We start from the raw sequence: 19,404 nt of genomic DNA, 5'->3' as shown, positions 1-19,404 counted from the left end.
CTATTATGTGGGATTCCCCTGTTTCTCTCGTCATTTAAATTTCGTACCCGTTCCAACTCCAACTCTGCATTTCTATTGAAAAAAAAAAAAAAAAAAAGAAAAAGGAACATAAGCAATTTCCCGATCGTCCTTACAAAAGATAAAAAAATAGTCGAGATGAGCAACGTGACCCCGCGAAATCTACGAAAAGCGAAATTACGTCCGTGTGCTTCTTTTCCTCCAGGACAAGTGCAATATACGAAGAAGTCACGCGTGGCGCGCATACAGAGCGAGAAAAAGGAGCCGGTATACATGACACCGGGAGCGAAAAAAGCAGGAAAACAGAGTCGAGTACATATTGTATATAGTACGGACCAAAGAGACAAAAGAGATAGGTACAGAAGGGAACGACTCGCTGCAACGTGTCGGGAATCTTTTCCCGCGTTCGCGTCTCTCTTCTCGGGGACGCTCGTAACTCACGACTACTCACTGCGATGTTTATTTTTCCTCTCACCTTTTTCTTTTCCCCCTCTGTTTCCTTCCTGATCACGTCGCTTTGACGCTGTACATGACACCATCGCGAGCACTTTTATACAATTCGTGCATGTAACTGAGATTACTTTTGCGTCGATTAAAGCTTACGCGGACACGTGTTTGTTCCAAAAAAAAAAGTCATCCTACATGCGCTCCCCGTGAATCCGATTCGAACAATAGCCGAGCGCGAAGCCATGAGCTCAATACCACGGCGCTCAGCCGCAACGATCCATAAAAATTCGATCAAAGAACACCGGGTAATCCGATCATCTCTCACTGGACGGTAGGTATGTCCCAAAAAGGGCTAAAAAAAATTTCACGCCTAGCGTTCGTGTCTATTATTAAAACCTCCGATGGACATTGAAACTCGCGTTCTCTCATCAGAATCGTTCAAACGTTTCCATACAAGTGACACTTAGCCATTGCTTTACACGCGGGTATATAAAGTAGATGAGCTATTAAGTTTCAGCACTATAGTACAACAGTTACGGAGAGAGCATATACGTTGGGTTAATAGACCAGTATAGCAGCGGGTGTACCATACGTGCTTCATAGCCCCCCGAGAAAGAGCCAAAAAGGGGAGCTGTGGGGGGCAAGGGGGGCTAATTCCGCTCGCGTTCCGTAATAGTTCGGACGAGATTAATAATGCCCGAAGGCATTTTCGGGCTGCTATGTAATAATAATATCTTCGCTAGTGCTGCAGCTGCCGCTGTTGCTTTTGCTACTGTGTATTGCGTAATCAAGTTTCCTCATATATGTATATATGTGTGCTGCTGCTTGCTCCTCGGTGTTTTGCGTGTACCTACAACCCAAGTTTGACTCTCAAGAGGGCCTATAGTTCTCCGAGGGAGAAGGTGAGGGGCCCTTGGGCTGTTAGGTGTAACTGATTGTTGCTGTTTGGCCGTGCATTACGTTTACGGTGTTGCTCAGACTTGGTTGTTGCTGTTTTCCTGGTGATTTTTTTCGAGCAGAGGAGGTGTACCTATGATTGGTCGTTTTTGAGTATAATAGATAAACAGTATCATATTGAAAACTTCGTTTATTTCTCATATCGATTGTAAATGATGCAAAATAAAATATTTTACTGCGCCAATATGTAATGAAAACCTATTTCTCGAAATTTAGTTACGTTTTTTTTTTTTATCCATCTTTCGATGCTTCTATAAGAGGGAATGAAGTATTTTTTCCTCTTCCCTCTACTAGAAAATAACTTTTTTTTCATAAGTTTATTCTTTAACGTTTATTTAGATATAATAAATATAAATTTGATTTAAGAAATGATTTAAAAAATTCACAAAAACTCCAAACGGTAATGTACATTGGGTACATTAGCGCATAACTCTGATAAACTCTTCAATTCTATTTCTCATGTATAAATCAAAAACGGTATACAAAATACTTTCCCATCACTTGCACGTGATATAAACTGCAAAGAAAAGACATAAAGAAGACATTCATGACGCGCAAGAAACATGCGGTTTGTGTTTCCTTCCTTCCCCGTGTTTTTTAAGCTTTTCTTCTTTCATAAAAAAATTAACGAACGACCAAACAATGGACCATAAAAACACACAATGCTTATTTCCCTCTATTTTCGGTAAAAAATAAAGAAGTAACCTCTCTGCTCCTTAACTCACACTTACTTACCAGTAATCAAAGTTTCAGGGACGTTGTACCATTAAAAACACGGCTTGATCAACAAACAAACTCAATGTGGTAAAACGGGAGTTTATACATTGTACCTATGCACGCAAAACCATCCGAACTAATCCCCGCTATATATAACCTTCAACCCACAAGCAAAGCCAAGAAGGACTCGAACGACAGTGTAGCGGGAGGAGGAGGAGAAGTGGTACGTATATATACCTAGTCTTGTCGTCGAGATCGGGCCAAGCCGTCCCGAGGAACTAATTGTTCCCGAGGTTTAAGGTGTCCTGTCCCCCTCTCTCTCTCCGTTAATTGGCTTTATCTTTCCGCTGGATGTGTATGCAAATTCGACCCATATATATACATGGGGAGCAGTGGGGGACCGTGGGGGGGGGGGTGTCTTTCCGGTGCACCGAGCGCTAATTAAGTGCCAGCTAGCCGGAGGAACGGCTAATATACATACGTACCTACACACACGGGAGCCACGTGGATATATATATGTATACCTATGTACATGACGCTCCGATGAGATGCGCATGATTTGTATAATGTTGTCGTTGTTATATTGCCGGTGTACGACGACGGACGATTAGTGGGAAATTTTCAGGTTACGCGACCTGTATACTGATTAATTGGTGAATAATGGAAACGAACGTGGCGCTGTTGGTAAACACGGATGAGGAGATTAAATTTCCACGTGATTCATATCATATCGCGATACGTCCATGTGTACGTTTATACAACGGCCGAACGTGGATGTGTATGTAGGGAGTGACGAATTGCGTTGCAGGAAATGGTGTGTATATATTATACACATTAAAGCGATTATTAAGTACCAGTATTGCGTTCGCGCGTCGTTCTAGCAGTGAAAACTGCGCTATCCGGATCTAGCTTGGAAAGTCATTTTTCGCAACGACCTTTTTTTTTCTTCCTTCAATCACCGTGATCCGTGTCTCGTTAATTAAATGAAACTTTTTTTTTTGACTCCCCGTATTCGCGCGCCTCTTGCGTGTGTATTTTTTTTTTTTATGTTTTGCAACTCGTGTGTGGCGCGTATCGCGTTTAATATCGTTGTCGAGCAACGCTCGGAAAATTAATTTCGTATCTTACATGTTGTTAATGAAACAGGAAGAGATTGAGTCGCGGAAACGGATGCTTACGTTGTTTCTTTCTTTTTTTTTTTTTTTTTTCATGTATAAGAAATCGCTTTGAACATCCAAAAGGACTCTATATTATATAAGCTCATTATAGTGCGCTCTCTCTAAAGCGCTTGTCTCTCGTTTACCGTTCGTTTGATGAATTAATCATTCCGCTAACTATACTGTGGGACTTTATTCTTTCATTTCTCGTCACTTATAATTTTTTATTTTTCACGTGTGTATTACACAAAAAAGGTAATATCAGGCTGATTATGGTTCTGTTGGGGTAAAAAAAATAAAAGGTAATTTTGTATCACCTTCCAAGACTTTTAGGCTCAACTTTTATTCGTGTCTCTATAAGCACGACTGCAAGGACACTTTTTTTACATAAGTGTTAAAAAATTCTAAAGTTGTAGATATTGTAAAAATGCAAAGATTTTGGTGATCTTACATTCTCCTCTACAATATCCATAATGGCACTGAACGATGAAAGTCGTTAAATAGGATCTTAATTTCCCTCTAGCTTTTTTATGTTGAAATCGAACTTTTTCTAGTACTACGTAAAATCGTCGTTTTAATTATAATACATTCATTTGTTTCCTTGTTGAAATAAACATTTGACGCGAAAACGTTGAGAGAAATAAGTACAGGAGATTAAAAAGTCGCAAATAAAAAAAATAGATGCCATTCTTGCAAGCTCGAGTCTGTGCATACACCCCCTAATAGTCGTCCCTCAGCCCAAGTCCTATATTTGTTTGCAGTTAACGGGCTGTCACGTGCACACACATATATCTGTATATGTATGTAGAGAGAGAGAGAGAGAGAGAGAGAGAGAGAGAGGAGGAGGAGTTGACGAAAGATCGTCGTTGTCGTCGTCGTTGGGGTCCTCCAAACAAATAACCAACCAGCCAACCAACCCCTTTTGCCGACGTCGTCGTTTGCTCACGAGATCAGCTGAGGGACTACGACGACATGCGGGTGCCTATATACACATACACTATGCATTTTATGTATGTGTATACAGCTACGTAAGGATTTCCATACCACGCGCGGAGGAGTTTGTCTTGGGTGTATTGACTTTTTGGGAATAAAATCGCGTCTTTCTCTCCCTTCCTCGTCCTCCTGTCCTATTTTGTACGTATGGGTACACAGAGGGGGTCTGATGGTATTTCGCGTATGCAAGTTGTACTATTGTACGAAACATTAATTTACGTTAATACATTAGCACAAAGCTTCGCAAATTAAACGCACCTGATGGACCAATAAGGAAAATTTTTGTACTTAATAATCGGTTTTTAACCATGAATATACGTATACGATTACTCTGGTAAAAACATATAATTGTTTATTTTGGTGTGAAGATTGTAATTTTTACACGCATGATACTGGAAATACACAATATTTATGAATATCCGAATTTTTTTTTAATTTTCTTACCGTACAGCCCATTTAACAACAAAGAATATAAAAAAAACTAAGTTTTTGATATACCTTTAACTGTAGTACACAATGTGTGTGTAACCTTACCTAATCTTGTAAAGAAAAAAATTCAAGTATTGATATTATTATTATTATTATTATTATTATTATTATTATTATTATGATTATTATTATCATTATTATTATTACTATTGTTACTATTGTCGTTATCACTATTATCATTCGTTATTCTTGAATTGCCCTTTCAATAATTCAAAAGTTAACAAACACTGGGCACAAGTTACTCCTGAACGAGATATGTTACAAAGTTCTACCAGTGACACGATAAATCCCTTAAATCGATTTTCAATTCAAAAGAACGCTCACTTATCCTCCCAAGAAAACCCCGTCCTAACGCACTATCCCCCTTATACAAACCTACATACTCTCGAATCCAAGCAAACATCGCCCTAATATTGACACAACTCGTTACAGCTCCCCTCATCTCTCTCTCTCTCTCCCACAACACATCGTACCAGGTTCGATAACAGCTCGTAGCGGCTAAAACTCCCCTTACACGAGGTGTATCATCAGCTCATCGGACACATGCTTCTATACCCAATGACATCCCCTATACTCGAGAGGAGCTCGAAAAGGAACTAATCGCCCCCCCATCCTCCTCGCTCATCTAAAACCCTCGTCGCATCATCCTTTGAACATCTTCGCCAACTCCCTGTACAACTTTTGCCTTTCATAGTTACTTTCGTGCACGAGGAAAAAAAGAAGCCTAAAAGCAACACTTGTATAATATACACGACACACCACGCGCTTTGGCAGATCGCGCGTTCCGACATTGCTCGCTCTTCCGCTAGAGCGCGTACGCGTGCATCTGAATCAGAAAGAGCATGGGGGGAAAAGGGGGTCCATTGTCACGGCAATAAGGGAAATATAACAACTACTATATATTGCGAGTCACGATTAATTAAGAGAGAGAGAGAGAGACACGTCAATTAGCGAATAAGGGATCGCGCGCGCCCAATTGCGAGTGAAATTTTCGATACCACTCGGCTGTAACTAATTAACGCTGTGACCCCTTTTATTATTTTTTTATTGCAACTTGAAGCTATGTGTATACTTTGTCCGACTGCAGAGACGTGTATACAGGAAATAAAGAAAACAACGATAAAAAAAAAAAGTGTAAGTATTTAGTAGTCATGGTTGTATATATGCTACAGAGAGGAAAAAAGTGGGGAGTTGGGAGGGGGGAGGCGTAACGAGAAACACTTTCATTAAGATGGAAATTTAATTAGGGTCGCCCTTCTGCAGTTTCTGCTCGCCGTCGGTAGTAGGAGGGGGATGAAACGAGAGTTGAATCGCTAAAACGTTGAAGTAGCGGATAAAATGCTGAAGATGAACGCAAAGACGAAGGAGTGGGGGGAATTCTAATAGGGACGAGACGAGAGGGATCGAGCGAATTTGACGAGTTTTCGAGTCCAAAGTTTCTCTTTTTTTTCCATCCGCTCGAGACTCGTGAATTTATCGTGATTGATTATTTATTGCTCCCGTGACGTGGAGGTTTTTTGTATATTGCGAAAAAAGAAAAAAAAATTTCTCGAGATGCGTATAATAGGTATATGCGAAAAACAGAGTTTTTTAAAAAACCATAGAAAAAGTTTATAAAAAGACACCCCTCGCGCTAACCCCTGAACAAGACGGTCTTCAAGAATCAGCGACGCGGAGGATGTAGGATATGTCAAAGGGGCGCGGTCTTCAGGGAAATCAAGTCCCTTCTCTCGGACCGTCACAGCTTCTTCCTTTCGACGTTTACGTCAGCCCTCTGTATAACCATCAAACTTTTCAGTACGCGACTTTTGCCAACTTTTCTTTTTTCAACTATACATAGCTCCTCCACCGGCGTGTCTGGTTATATATAAAATCGCACGAGGCGGCGTATGACACGTTCGATTGATTTTTAGAGTCACCCGGTTTGTTGGATGCTCGTGTATGCATAGTGTGCTCTCTGGGAGAATTTTACGCTTACTTTTGCAGGATTGCTCTATTTTTAATGATAAAATGTAGCGCGTGTTGAGAGTCTTTATGCAACGGTGTAAAACTTTTTTTAGCGGGTGGTGTCGTACATTTTTTTTTATAATGAAAGCCTACGGTTATCGAATACACTTATTGTATTAATTACTGTGAAAGATTACCAAAATCTAACGCTGATACGACTATGTAATACTATTCAAAGGGTTTTTAAGTATTGAAAAAAATATACATATTTTTCCCAATATTGTGTTACAAAAGATTATTAAAATATAACATGTAATTTGAAGATAATTTAATATTTTCTTGAATTTACATAAATAAAAATGTACTAAAAGTAAAAGAGTAATAATAGTTTTTTAACAGATTTCTCGAGAATCCAGTGAAATTTCTGTTTGACAATTTTAACATCACCCTATCACTAGACTTTCCTATACTTAAAATCCATTATCTTCCTGAAACCTCCGAAGAATGTTGAAAAGTAAACACAATTACTCCCGTTAAACAGATCAGGTGTACAAAATACAGTAGTATTAGCAGCAGCTCTTTTTTCCCTAAATTTTCAGCCTCAATTCCGATTGCCGTACGTACACGCGCGTTTCACTATTTCCGAGAACGAAAATGGTTACGCGCGTCGGTGTGGAGCAAAAAAAATTTTCGCGAAAGATTTACTACACGAGAGTATGTACAAACTCGTTGTTGTCCCTCAACTTCGCTGTTAATTTTTGCTTGGCAAACAAAAAAAATCCACCAATCTTAGAAAGTTCGCGTACACGTACAGGTGTATGGGGCTATTGTTTTCCTTACGGAATAAAATCGAACTTTGTGAAAAATGTATTTATCTATTTGTACACATCGTGACTATATCAGACATGGGTATCCGTGTCTGGTGGAGCTGATTTTGAAATTTTTAAATCGGCGAGTTTATACAAAACGATGGAGTGTAACACGTATCGCGGAAGTAGATCATTATTCGTGCACGTAGTATAACATGTTATACGTATGTGAACGTTGTACATTGGAAGAAGTCAGTGAATTATAATTATACTTCTTTGGGTAACAGTTGAGCTCTTAAACGATGTATCCACGTCAAGAATAGACGTATTTTATTCAAATAAAAATTGAGCAATGTTGGCATTTCAAGACCCGTATAAATAAAAAACTAAAGTAGATCCTCCAACTTTGTTTCTTTTATTTATTTTTTATTTTTTTTATTTTAATAAAACTCTATTAGAAAAAAAAAAAAAATTCCTGAGCCGTCTATAAGGAATAGACATGCTCGTCAACTTCCTCAATGACCACTCGACTGCTGGAGAGGAAGGAAGAAAGGAAAGAAAAAAAAGGAGAGCGCCACGCCGCTGCAATTAATCGACACACGCTATACTCGCTCGAGTGAAAAAAAAAAAAAAAAAAAAAAACCCCGAAGGATGTATACATTCTCGAGTACACACGTAAGTGTATATATAATGTTTACTAGCGCGCATCATCCCGTATACACATGTATACACGAGCGCGTCCGCGTTTTACTTTCACCTTTTGCGCCTCGGAAAAATTTCTCGCGCTCGAGCATCTAATGATATAATGATGAATAATTTTCACCGCAGACGCGGACGTACGTACACGGTAGCGCGTGTTTTATTCTCTTTTATAGGAAACGCAACGTGTACCCGCAATTATTAATAATTGATCTTCAATTCAATCCCATCTCTTTGATGGAGCACACGCGCGTAACTTGGATTTGTCGCTATTGCGCAATTACTTGCTAGGACTTTTTTTTTTTTTTTACTTTTCATCGAGAAGCTATTGGGTACACTCAATCATTTGGACCATTTTGAAATTATTTATAAATTTACATCAATTAAATGTTAAGCAAATAATCTTCATTATACGTACTTTAATCGTAATGACAAACAAACTGATTTTCATGAAATTATAGGTACAATTATTCTAAAGGGTTTTTCCTACACTTTTTTCTGATTAAAATTATGAAGATAAAAAAAGATCGAAATTTAAATTAGTTGTTTTGCTATACATGTCATATTATTATTATTATTATTATCATTATTATTGCCATTTTATATTTTTACCACTGTTTTACAAAGTTCTTAACAAAAAACGTTATTGACATCGATGTGTGGGGTAGTCAATGAAATCGGTATTTTTTTCCCACCCAATAACTTGCACCTATTTAATTTTAGACGAAAGTAAACTATTCAAAGATCAATGACCCCCTAAATTTATCGACATTGGAAAAAAAAAAAAAAAAAATCTCAAATAACATATTTTCACACGACACGAGCGCAGGAAGGAGTGCAATAAACTTGTTGCGTAACGACGCGAGTTCCACGATACCGAACTCGTTTCGCAAGTTTCACTGATCGATCTATCATGTACACTTACGTATCTTTTTTCTTTAACAAAAAAAAAACGAAAAAAAAAAAAACCTTTCTGAAAAAATCCCCCCCCCCTCACGTAATAAGTCATGTACGTACTTACAAAAGATATACAGTGCCAATAGACTAATGGAAACGGGAAAGCCTCGCGTTCGCTTATCGAAGCAATGAAATACAACTCCTGTAAAGCCATGCGGGAACCCTATAAAGACCCATTAAACAGCGTTTATGGCGTTGTTATGTATCAATCCGAAGGATTTTATAAGACTATACGCACTGGTAAAAGCGTACATGGCATATGCACACAAGGAAGGAAGAAAAGAGGAGCATCAGCGTGTACGGAGTAGTGTTACGAGTTGTGTGTGGGCGCGTGGATATAACGACTGGAAAGCGGCTTTTCCGTGCGATACGCTACGCGGACTTTTATATAAAAATTTGCTCGAGAGGAAGAGGAAGGGTTACATGGATACGCTTGCAATTAACCATGTACCATCATCGTGGCGCAGCGATTAACTATCTTCTTCCGCAAAAAAAAAAAAAAAAAAAAAATTGCCTGTTCGTTCGACCAGGTTTTTGGGTGCAATGTATGCACATTATTATTTTGGTTTGGACTGTAGTGCGTAAGAGGGTACCAATGGACCTCGAAGTTACTTGTATGGCATTTAATAAGTATAATACTTTTTTTCACCGAGTTTTTGTGCAAGTACGCTGTTCGTTATAGTGAAAATATTTTATAACATGCCTTTATCGTTTTATACTTGCTTTCATCGGCTTCGTAAGCTGATTTATGAAATCGAATGTTTTTAAGATTTTCCGTTTTTTATTCGTTGAGCAATTTCGATTTCAAAATCATGCACTCGAATTTGCGCACCATTATTTCATGGATTTTGAAACTCGTGGGAACGAACTTTTTTTTTTTTTTTTTTACCAAAAGTGAAGTGCATTATTTTTACTGAAAAAAAAAACTCATAAACATTTATAATGTAATTATTTTCGATGAAGAAATTTCTTTACAAAAATAACGTGATGTATTTTTGAGAATAACTATAACATAAAGTTTTCAACGAATTTCGAAACAAAGTGGATTCGTCTGACCCATCTTTGATGTCTTATTTTTCGTTTGTACTTTTAAATCATCTGTAACAAAATGCTAGAAATTATGATGGTGGAAGATGATTTGGCCCAAAATAGCATTTATCTATTCCAACTGAATAATAGAACCTCAAACGCAACGCATAAAATCAACTTCGTATGAATTTTTATACTTACTTTATTATCATATTGTAATTAATGCGATCGAGCCAAAAATATACAAACAACAAAATTCATTCGAAAAAGTTATTATTTAACATTTCGGCGAGGTTAAGAGTGTACAGATTTGATATGGTTCACTGTTACTGACCGCACTAAATTAATATATGACACCATTAGATTCGTCGAAAGTTCACCATTAGTTTTCATACGATATAATAAGTAATTGAAGCACAGAAAAAAACCTTTCTACTTGAGCATCCATATTGAAGTATCAAAAAATAAAAAAATAAAAATCATTAACGTTTTGTCTACTTAGAACCGTACATCCTCACGAAAATCTTATACAGAAGACTTATCGGTTATTAATTTAGTTATGCAACAAGTTTTGTGAACATTGCGTTCTCATTTCAATTTGGAATATAACTACCTTAAACTAAGTCAAAAGTTATTATTTTGCCACAGTAAACAGTAACGTAGGCAAGACTTAAGACCAATACAGGCTCCAAGACTAGTGAGACATGTATGCCTTTGTTTATTTTTGCATTCGTCACGTAAGTAACTGTTTTTTTATGTAAGTGGATAGGTTAGGAACATAAATAAATGTTAAATGTGTGTTGTCTTTGTCAAAAAAGGATTTTTTTTAATTTACAAAATGATACAGTAAAAAGTATACAAAATGCGCTATTGAAATTTCACATTATACTAATGTACTAATGACAATTTGTTCTAGAAAATAGTAACACACTATTATTCGCGTATACTTGATGACGAATAGAGTAGTGTTGCTATAATTATGGACCAGACATAGGTACTTTTGCAACTATTGACTTTTCATTGAATATAAAAACAAATGCATAATAGAAATACAGTTCTGCATTAATAAAAAACTAATTGCAAAAACAAAATACGTTTACCTAGTATGAAGAGATCAAATTGAGATACAAAAATATATTGAAAAAGTTAGCTTTTGTAGGATTTCTGCCTCGTATGGGCCTTTTATTATATGACCCGTATATATGCCTTTTAAGATTGTTCGGGTCCATAAATGGCTTTTGGCAAATGGTACAGTGACCATAACGTATGCTGGTGTAGATGCGCATATGAGTCCTGAGGGTACTTTTTTGGCTGAAAGATTTTGGACAATCTGAGCAGTTGAAATATTATTCTACACTATGAGTTATCATGTGCTTTTTACGGTTACTGGAAGATGTAAAACTTTTCTGACACACTGAGCAGATGTAAGGACGCTTGCCTGTATGGACCCTCGTGTGCCTTGTGAGGTCACTGGAAGATCTAAAACCTTTTTGGCACACTGAGCACTCAAAGGGTTTCTCCCCTGTATGGGTCCTCATGTGCTTTGTCAGATTACCGGAAAATGTAAAACCCTTTTGACACACAGAGCACTCGAAGGGTTTTTCCCCCGTGTGGATCCTCATGTGATTAGTGAGGTCAATGGAAGTTACAAAACCTTTTTGACACTCTGTGCACTTGAAGGGTTTCTCTCTCGCATGGGTTTTGATGTGGTATGTGAGATTAGAAGAAGATGTAAAACGTTTTTGACACTCGGAGCACTTGTAGGGTTTTTCCCCCGTGTGGGTCCTCATATGCAATCGAAGGCTGCTTAGGTGAGTGAATGGCCTTTGGCAGATGGTACAGTGCCCACAAGGTATACCAGTGTGGACGCGCATATGAGTTATAAGGTGATGTTTCTGTCTAAAAGATTCTGGACAATTTAAGCACTTGAATGATTTTTCCTTCATGTGGATCCTCTTGTGCTTTGTGAGATCACTTGAAGATGCACAACGTTTTTGGCACTCCGAGCACTCAAAGGGTTTCTCTCCTGTATGAATCCTCATATGCACTTTAAGACTGCTTGGGTGAGTGAATGGCCTTTGGCAGATGGTACAGTGACAAGAAGGTATGCCGGTGTGGATGCGCATATGAGTTGTTAGATGGTTTTTTTGTCTAAAAGATTCTGGACACTCTGAGCACTCAAAGGGTTTCTCCCCTGTATGGGTCCTCATGTGCACTCTAAGACTACTCGGGTCTGTAAATGGCCTTTGGCAGATGGTACAGTGACAAGAAGGTATGCCGGTGTGCACACGTATATGAGTTAAGAGATGGTGTTTTTGGCGAAAAGATTCTGGGCAATTAGAGCACTTGTAAGGTTTCTCTCCCGTGTGGATTCGCATGTGCTTTGTGAGGTAACCAGAAGTTGTAAAACCTTTTTGGCACACTGAGCACTCATAGGGTTTTTCCCCCGTATGGGTCCTCATATGTATTGTGAGGTCACTGGAAGCTCTAAAACCTTTTTGACACACTGAGCATTCAAAGGGTTTCTCCCCCGTGTGGGTCCGTATGTGCGTGATGAGAGTTGTTTTTCGCTTGAACTTTTCAGAACAAATTGAACACTCGAAAAGCTTCTCGCCCGTGTGAACAAGTTGGTGCCTTTTGAAACCTGCCAGGGTGACAAAAGCTTTACCACACACTTCGCAAGTATGTAAACTTTCTTTGGATGTGCTTTTGACAGTAGAATTACGTTTATTGTCCTTGAACATGTTGGTGGAAAATTATGCTTCAATAACTACAGCAAACGAGTAGATATAATGACTGAAGAATCAGCAGTAGCTTCCTTGATTTGGGAGGTTTACAACAATAATTGTGGTATTATGATGTCAATGACTAGAAGCCAAATTTCTTTAGGAAGTTACTTCTGTAAAATAAAGAGCAAGAAAATGCAAAGAGCAATAATTTATTAAGTTCGATACCCTAAGGTTAGAATAGTCTTGTAAAAATGTCTGAAGAATTGTTTTCGCAGACCGATATTAATGGACAGGTTCATAACAATATATTTTATTTTATTTATTTATTTTTTTTTTTTTATGAAAACAAATTGACAAGAAGTTTGTCTGTCAATGTATTTAAAAACATGCGAGAAAAGTTGTACGTGTTTCCTTTTTATTACTATTATTTATGTTTTGTGAGAATAAAATAACTTTTCAAAATTTTTAAACATAAACTCACCCGTTATCGAATATAGATTTCGAATCAATGACCAAAATGTATATGGTTGCCTTGTCCAAGCACTAGAATGAATTTTTTCTCTGAATACTTGATAGGAAAAATGTTTTGAATTTCGAAAATGTCCACTATATACTTTAGCTTATTGTGCTAAACAAATTTTATATTTATCACGTCTTTTGGAAAAGCAAAAAATGTCGACGTGTCAATTTCAACGCTCAAAAAGCTACTGACTCTACGATTGATGATGTGATTTCTGTGCCTGTCGATGGTAAGCCAAAAAATGTTAATGACATATTAATGGCTGGTGCTGTGCACGTATAGTAGACAATTTCGTAGCGGTTTTTCTTGGCAACGTTGGACTGACAAAAGTCATTATGTGTCGTGTTATCAAAAAAAGAAAATATCGATAAGCAGCAGCAATGTGTCCTAAAGTCCAACTAAATACTTTAAGTGGACACATGTTATACTGAGTAATTTTTTGAAAAATATTGTTTGAAAAATTACTTCATTTAAGAAATACTTAGTAGTGAAATCACCGTTTTGTATTGCAATGCAACGCATTTTTTTAACTTATGGAACTTTGTTACATTTGTTAAAAATATCAATATTACACAGTTTTTGTAGGAATGTTATGGCTGATTAAGATTTTCCAAACAAACGTCCGTTAATATATGGGTTTCTGATGAAATGAAAACTTTTTACTAGTTATCAACGAACACAAAAAAACCAAAAACTATAGGGTACACAAGAGAACACTTAGCCATTTACGTTGGAAACGGTATCTACTGCTGACGCATCACTGATTAAACACCTTGTGAATATAATAATGTTTGTTCAGATAAAGTTCATTTCCGGACAAAATATTGTCATTGATACTATAAAAAAAATATGCATACTCGTAAGAAAAAAAAATACAGCCTCAAACATTTGAAAATTAACCAATAATGGTACATAAACTGCATAAACAAATAAAAGCATTTTTATGAAACGCCAGGCGAATCAAAGATTATTCATTCATGTTGTTGTAAATACAAAAGTACCAAACTATCAGTATAAAAATCTAAAAGTACTAAACTATCAGTCCAAAAAAAATTATTAAAAAAAAAAAAATTTTCTCCGATCGCGCACTACGCAGCCTTTTACGGTCGAGTATACCCAACTACAGAAACGATCCCTATCATGAGCTCGAATTTTTCCTACAGCTCTTCGAGCCGAAACTGCGAAAAAAAAAGAGATATAGTCGCCAAAACCCATATCGGTACCATTTTCACTTACAATGGACTCGGTCATTTACCGATTTTCCACTCCACCCGAGCTACATTACATCGTTTGTGGGTACATATTAAATTCAACAAGCTCCGACTGCAACGAGAAACGCCACCTTGAGCCGGAAACGAAACCTGAAATCGAAAAAAAAAATCAAACTCCAGCCACCGCCGCGGTGCCATTATCAAGATCAGGAGAGCACAAGCGCACTCTCTTGCACGCGTACTACGGAGGAGAGAAAAAATCGGCCTGAAATTTCTCCAAATATATACACACCATATTGAGGTTCCGCACGAATCGTGCTCGGACGAGGAAGAGGCCTCCTAGACTGCAAATATAATGGTCAAGGAAAGGGAAGGATGTTGCGCAAGAGGATGCCAAAATGCTCGCGTTGCGCAACGCACCGGCTGTTACAATACGCGTTGAATCAACCCCCGTTTCTTTTTTGGAAAAATTCGTTTTTTTTTATTTTGCCTAGTACGATTGCGTATTGCACGCGCACGTCATCTTCGGCGCTATTATGCGCTACTGTTCTTATTCAAGCGCGAGTGAAAGGACATTGGGGAAGAGTACGTGGGGTTACGACTCCCCGTGCACTACGTGTGTGTACCTACGTGTTTCCAGTCCAGGCACGCGCGAATCGTTTGCTCTTACGTAAACACCGTTTGCTCGACATTTGCTGTGTATTTTAGACCTACTCACTGCATGTGCTCTTTCTTTTTACGCATTCGTGCGTGCATGAGTCCGCTGATGATTGACGAATCCCGCGGGCAGTCTTGTTTACCCGATTTATTCTTAGGGTAAGTTTAATGACTTTTGAATAGTTTGACTATTAGTTTTCATTGATTTTATTGATGCAGGGATTTATTTGTCGAAGTGAGAAATCTTGCGATTCGCATGAACAAGAGGGTTATTGCCCGTTAGCTCATAAAGTCATTGATTGTGAAAACAGCAAATTTTCATTCTAACGAGAATGTCAAAAACCGTCCGCGAATAGTTAAGTAAGTGGTGAGCGAGTGATTTTAGTATACTATCTATTGGCTTTATAGGTGCATGAAGTTGAGCTCAATAGAACCGGCTAGTTGGTGCATCTACGTATGCATTTTTTCTTTTTCGCTCTTGTTACTAGTTTTGTGTGTGTAAGGTACAGGTTGGGTGAATAAATAACTGCAGTAAAATGTAAAATGTGTAACAACTTAGTCAAGTAGTAATTCTTCTTTTTTATTAATTCATCAAAGTATACAATAATATTTTTACAAGGTTCATTGATACAGAAAATAATGTTATATTTAGACGAAGTTTAATTAAAATGTACAATACAATCAGTCTGGAATATGGAATTTACAAACACGCTTTGCCGGACAACTGGAAGTGGTATAACTTTTTTGACACTCCGAGCACTTGTAGGGACGCTCCCCTGTATGGGTCCTCACGTGCACTCTAAGACTACTCGAGTCTGTAAATGGCCTTTGGCAGATGGTACAGTGACAAGAAGGTATGCCGGTGTGGACGCGCATATGAGTTGTTAGATGGTTTTTTTGTCTAAAAGATTCTGGACACTCTGAGCACTCAAAGGGTTTCTCCCCTGTATGGGTCCTCATGTGCACTCTAAGACTACTCGGGTCTGTAAATGGCCTTTGGCAGATGGTACAGTGACAAGAAGGTATGCCGGTGTGCACACGTATATGAGTTAAGAGATGGTGTTTCTGGCGAAAAGATTCTGGGCAATTAGAGCACTTGTAAGGTTTCTCTCCCGTGTGGGTTCGCATGTGTGATATAAGATTAATTTTTTGGCTAAATATTTTATTACACACTGAGCACTCAAAGGGTTTCTCCCCCGTGTGGGTTCTCATGTGCCTTGTGCACACACTGGAACATGAAAATGCTTTTTGGCACACTGAGCACTCAAAGGGTTTCTCCCCCGTGTGAGTTCTCATGTGCCTTGTGCACACACTGGAAGATGAAAATGCTTTTTGGCACACTGAGCACTCAAAGGGTTTCTCCCCCGTGTGGGTTCTCATGTGCCTTGTGCACACACTGGCAGATGAAAATGCTTTTTGGCACACTGAGCACTCAAAGGGTTTCTCCCCCGTGTGGGTTCTCATGTGCATTGTGCACACACTGGCAGATGAAAATGCTTTTTGGCACACTGAGCACTCAAAGGGTTTCTCCCCTGTATGGGTCCTCATGTGCTTTGTCAGATTACCGGAAAATGTAAAACCTTTTTGACACACTGAGCACTCAAAGGGTTTCTCCCCTGTATGGGTCCTCATGTGCACTTTAAGATAACTCGGGGTTGTAAATGGCCTTTGGCAGATGGTACAGTGACAAGAAGGTATGCCGGTGTGCACACGTTTATGAGTTAAGAGATGGTGTTTCTGGCGAAAAGATTCTGGGCAATTAGAGCACTTGTAAGGTTTCTCTCCCGTGTGGATTTTTATGTGCGTTGCGAGATTACTGGAAGATGAAAATCCTTTTTGACACACTGAGCACTCATAGGGTTTTTCCCCCGTATGGGTCCTCATATGTATTGTGAGGTCACTGGAAGATATAAAACCTTTTTGGCACACTGAGCACTCAAAGGGTTTCTTCCCTGTATGGGTCCTCATGTGCTTTGTCAGATTACCGGAAAATGTAAAACCTTTTTGACACACTGAGCACTCAAAGGGTTTCTCCCCTGTATGGGTTCTCATGTGCCTTGTGCACACACTGGAAGATGAAAATGCTTTTTGACACACTGAGCACTCAAAGGGTTTCTCCCCCGTGTGGGTTCTCATGTGCCTTGTGCACACACTGGAAGATGAAAATGCTTTTTGGCACACTGAGCACTCAAAGGGTTTCTCCCCTGTATGGGTCCTCATATGATTTGTGCGCTTACTAGAAGTTGTAAATCCTTTTTGACACACTGGACACTCAAAGGGTTTCTCCCCTGTATGGGCCCTCATATGAATTGTGAGGTCACTGGAAGCTCTAAAACCTTTTTGACACACTGAGCACTCAAAGGGTTTCTCCCCTGTATGGGTCCTCATATGAATTGTGAGGTCACTGGAAGATATAAAACCTTTTTGGCACACTGAGCACTCAAAGGGTTTCTCCCCTGTATGGGTCCTCATATGAATTGTGAGGTCACTGGAAGCTCTAAAACCTTTTTGACACACTGAGCATTCGAAGGGTTTCTCCCCCGTGTGGGTCCGTATGTGCGTGATGAGAGTTGTTTTTCGCTTGAACTTTTCAGAACAAATTGAACACTCGAAAAGCTTCTCGCCCGTGTGAACAAGTTGGTGCCTTTTGAAACCTGTCAGGGTGACAAAAGCTTTACCACACACTTCGCAAGTATGTAAACTTTCTTTGGATGTGCTTTTGACAGTAGAATTACGTTTATTGTCCTTGAACATGTTGGTGGAAAATTATGCTTCAATAACTACAGCAAACGAGTAGATATAATGACTGTAGAATCAGCAGTAGCTTCCTTGACTTGGGAGGTTTACAACAATAATTGTGGTATTATGATGTCAATGACTAGAAGCCAAATTTCTTTAGGAATTTACTTCTGTAAAATAAAGGGCAAGAAAATGAGTCAAAATGTAATATTTTATAGATACCTGCAAGTATTTAATTATACATCGATTCATTTAATTATTCTTGGGAAAGATATAATAATATGTGAAAGTAATCAGTAGGGGTTTTACAGGTAGTTTTTGTGCTTGGGATCGTACTTACCAGAGGCTGTATAAAGTATGCTTATTTTAACAACTAAATAAAATTCTTTAAGTCAAAGATAGTTTTGGAAAGGTTGAGTAGTAATTATAGCAATGATGCAACCAAGTTATGTTGTTGCATGGTAAAAGTTACTTCTTAAGTTTATTATGATTAATGAAATTTATCGTTCGAAGGGTACAATTCAATACGCAACACCCGAATTACGAGTAGATGGAAAACTGTCAATAATTCATTAAGTTCGATACCCTAAGGTTAGAATAGTCTTGTAAAAATGTCTGAAGAATTGTTTTCGCAGACCGATATTAATGGACAGGTTCATAACAATATACTTTATTTTATTTATTTATTTTTTTTTTTTATGAAAACAAATTGACAAGAAGTTTGTCTGTCAATGTATTTAAAAACATGCGAGAAAAGTTGTACGTGTTTTCTTTTTATTACTATTATTTATGTTTTGTGAGAGTAAAATAACTTTTCAAAATTTTTAAACATAAACTCACCCGTTATCGAATATAGATTTCGAATCAACGATCAAAATGTATATGGTTGCCTTGTCCAAGCACTAGAATGAATTTTTTCTCTCAATACTTGATAGGAAAAATGTTTTGAATTTCGAAAATGTCCACTATATACTTTAGCTTATTGTGCTAAACAAATTTTATATTTATCACGTCTTTTGGAAAAGCAAAAAATGTCGACGTGTCAATTTCAACGCTCAAAAAGCTACTGACTCTACGATTGATGATGTGATTTCTGTGCCTGTCGATGGTAAGCCAAAAAATGTTAATGGCATATTAATGGCTGGTGCTGTGCACGTATAGTAGACAATTTCGTAGCGGTTTTTCTTGGCAACGTTGGACTGACAAAAGTCATTATGTGTCGTGTTATCAAAAAAAGAAAATATCGATAAGCAGCAGCAATGTGTCCTAAAGTCCAACTAAATACTTTAAGTGGACACATGTTATACTGAGTAACTTTTTGAAAAATAT

At 38.0% G+C, this 19,404-nt stretch overlaps 2 protein-coding genes across 2 annotated transcripts; both read right to left on the bottom strand.

Moving 5' to 3' along the window:
• Window positions 1-11,325: 11,325 nt before the first annotated feature.
• LOC149373935 (uncharacterized) lies at window positions 11,326-13,035 on the bottom strand. The gene has a single exon (XM_089595335.1). It carries the CDS (start codon window positions 12,961-12,963, stop codon window positions 11,566-11,568), a length of 1,398 nt encoding a protein of 465 aa, XP_089451461.1. The 5' UTR covers window positions 12,964-13,035; the 3' UTR covers window positions 11,326-11,565.
• A 2,964-nt stretch (window positions 13,036-15,999) lies between these two features.
• Window positions 16,000-19,028, bottom strand: LOC149373934 (uncharacterized). The gene is made up of 2 exons (XM_089595473.1): window positions 18,916-19,028; window positions 16,000-18,245 (listed from the first exon to the last, which is right to left on the bottom strand). The coding sequence occupies exon 2, from the start codon at window positions 18,088-18,090 to the stop codon at window positions 16,018-16,020; it is 2,073 nt and encodes a 690-aa protein (XP_089451599.1). The 5' UTR covers window positions 18,091-18,245; window positions 18,916-19,028; the 3' UTR covers window positions 16,000-16,017.
• Between the last annotated feature and the right edge of the window lie 376 nt (window positions 19,029-19,404).

This window comes from Copidosoma floridanum, unplaced genomic scaffold (genome assembly GCF_036245765.1).
Source record: "Copidosoma floridanum isolate Cflo_tuat_1 unplaced genomic scaffold, Cflo_Japanese_pri ptg000025l, whole genome shotgun sequence".
Lineage (NCBI taxonomy): Eukaryota > Metazoa > Arthropoda > Insecta > Hymenoptera > Encyrtidae > Copidosoma > Copidosoma floridanum.
Note: the sequence above shows the minus strand (reverse complement) of the source record. Positions and strands in the feature narration are given on the sequence as shown.

What these genes read in the sequence shown, in the direction of transcription:
- LOC149373934 (XM_089595473.1), bottom strand. Translation starts at nt 18,090, where the DNA reads ATGTTCAAGGACAATAAACGTAATTCTACTGTCAAAAGCACATCCAAA.
- LOC149373935 (XM_089595335.1), bottom strand. Translation starts at nt 12,963, where the DNA reads ATGTTCAAGGACAATAAACGTAATTCTACTGTCAAAAGCACATCCAAA.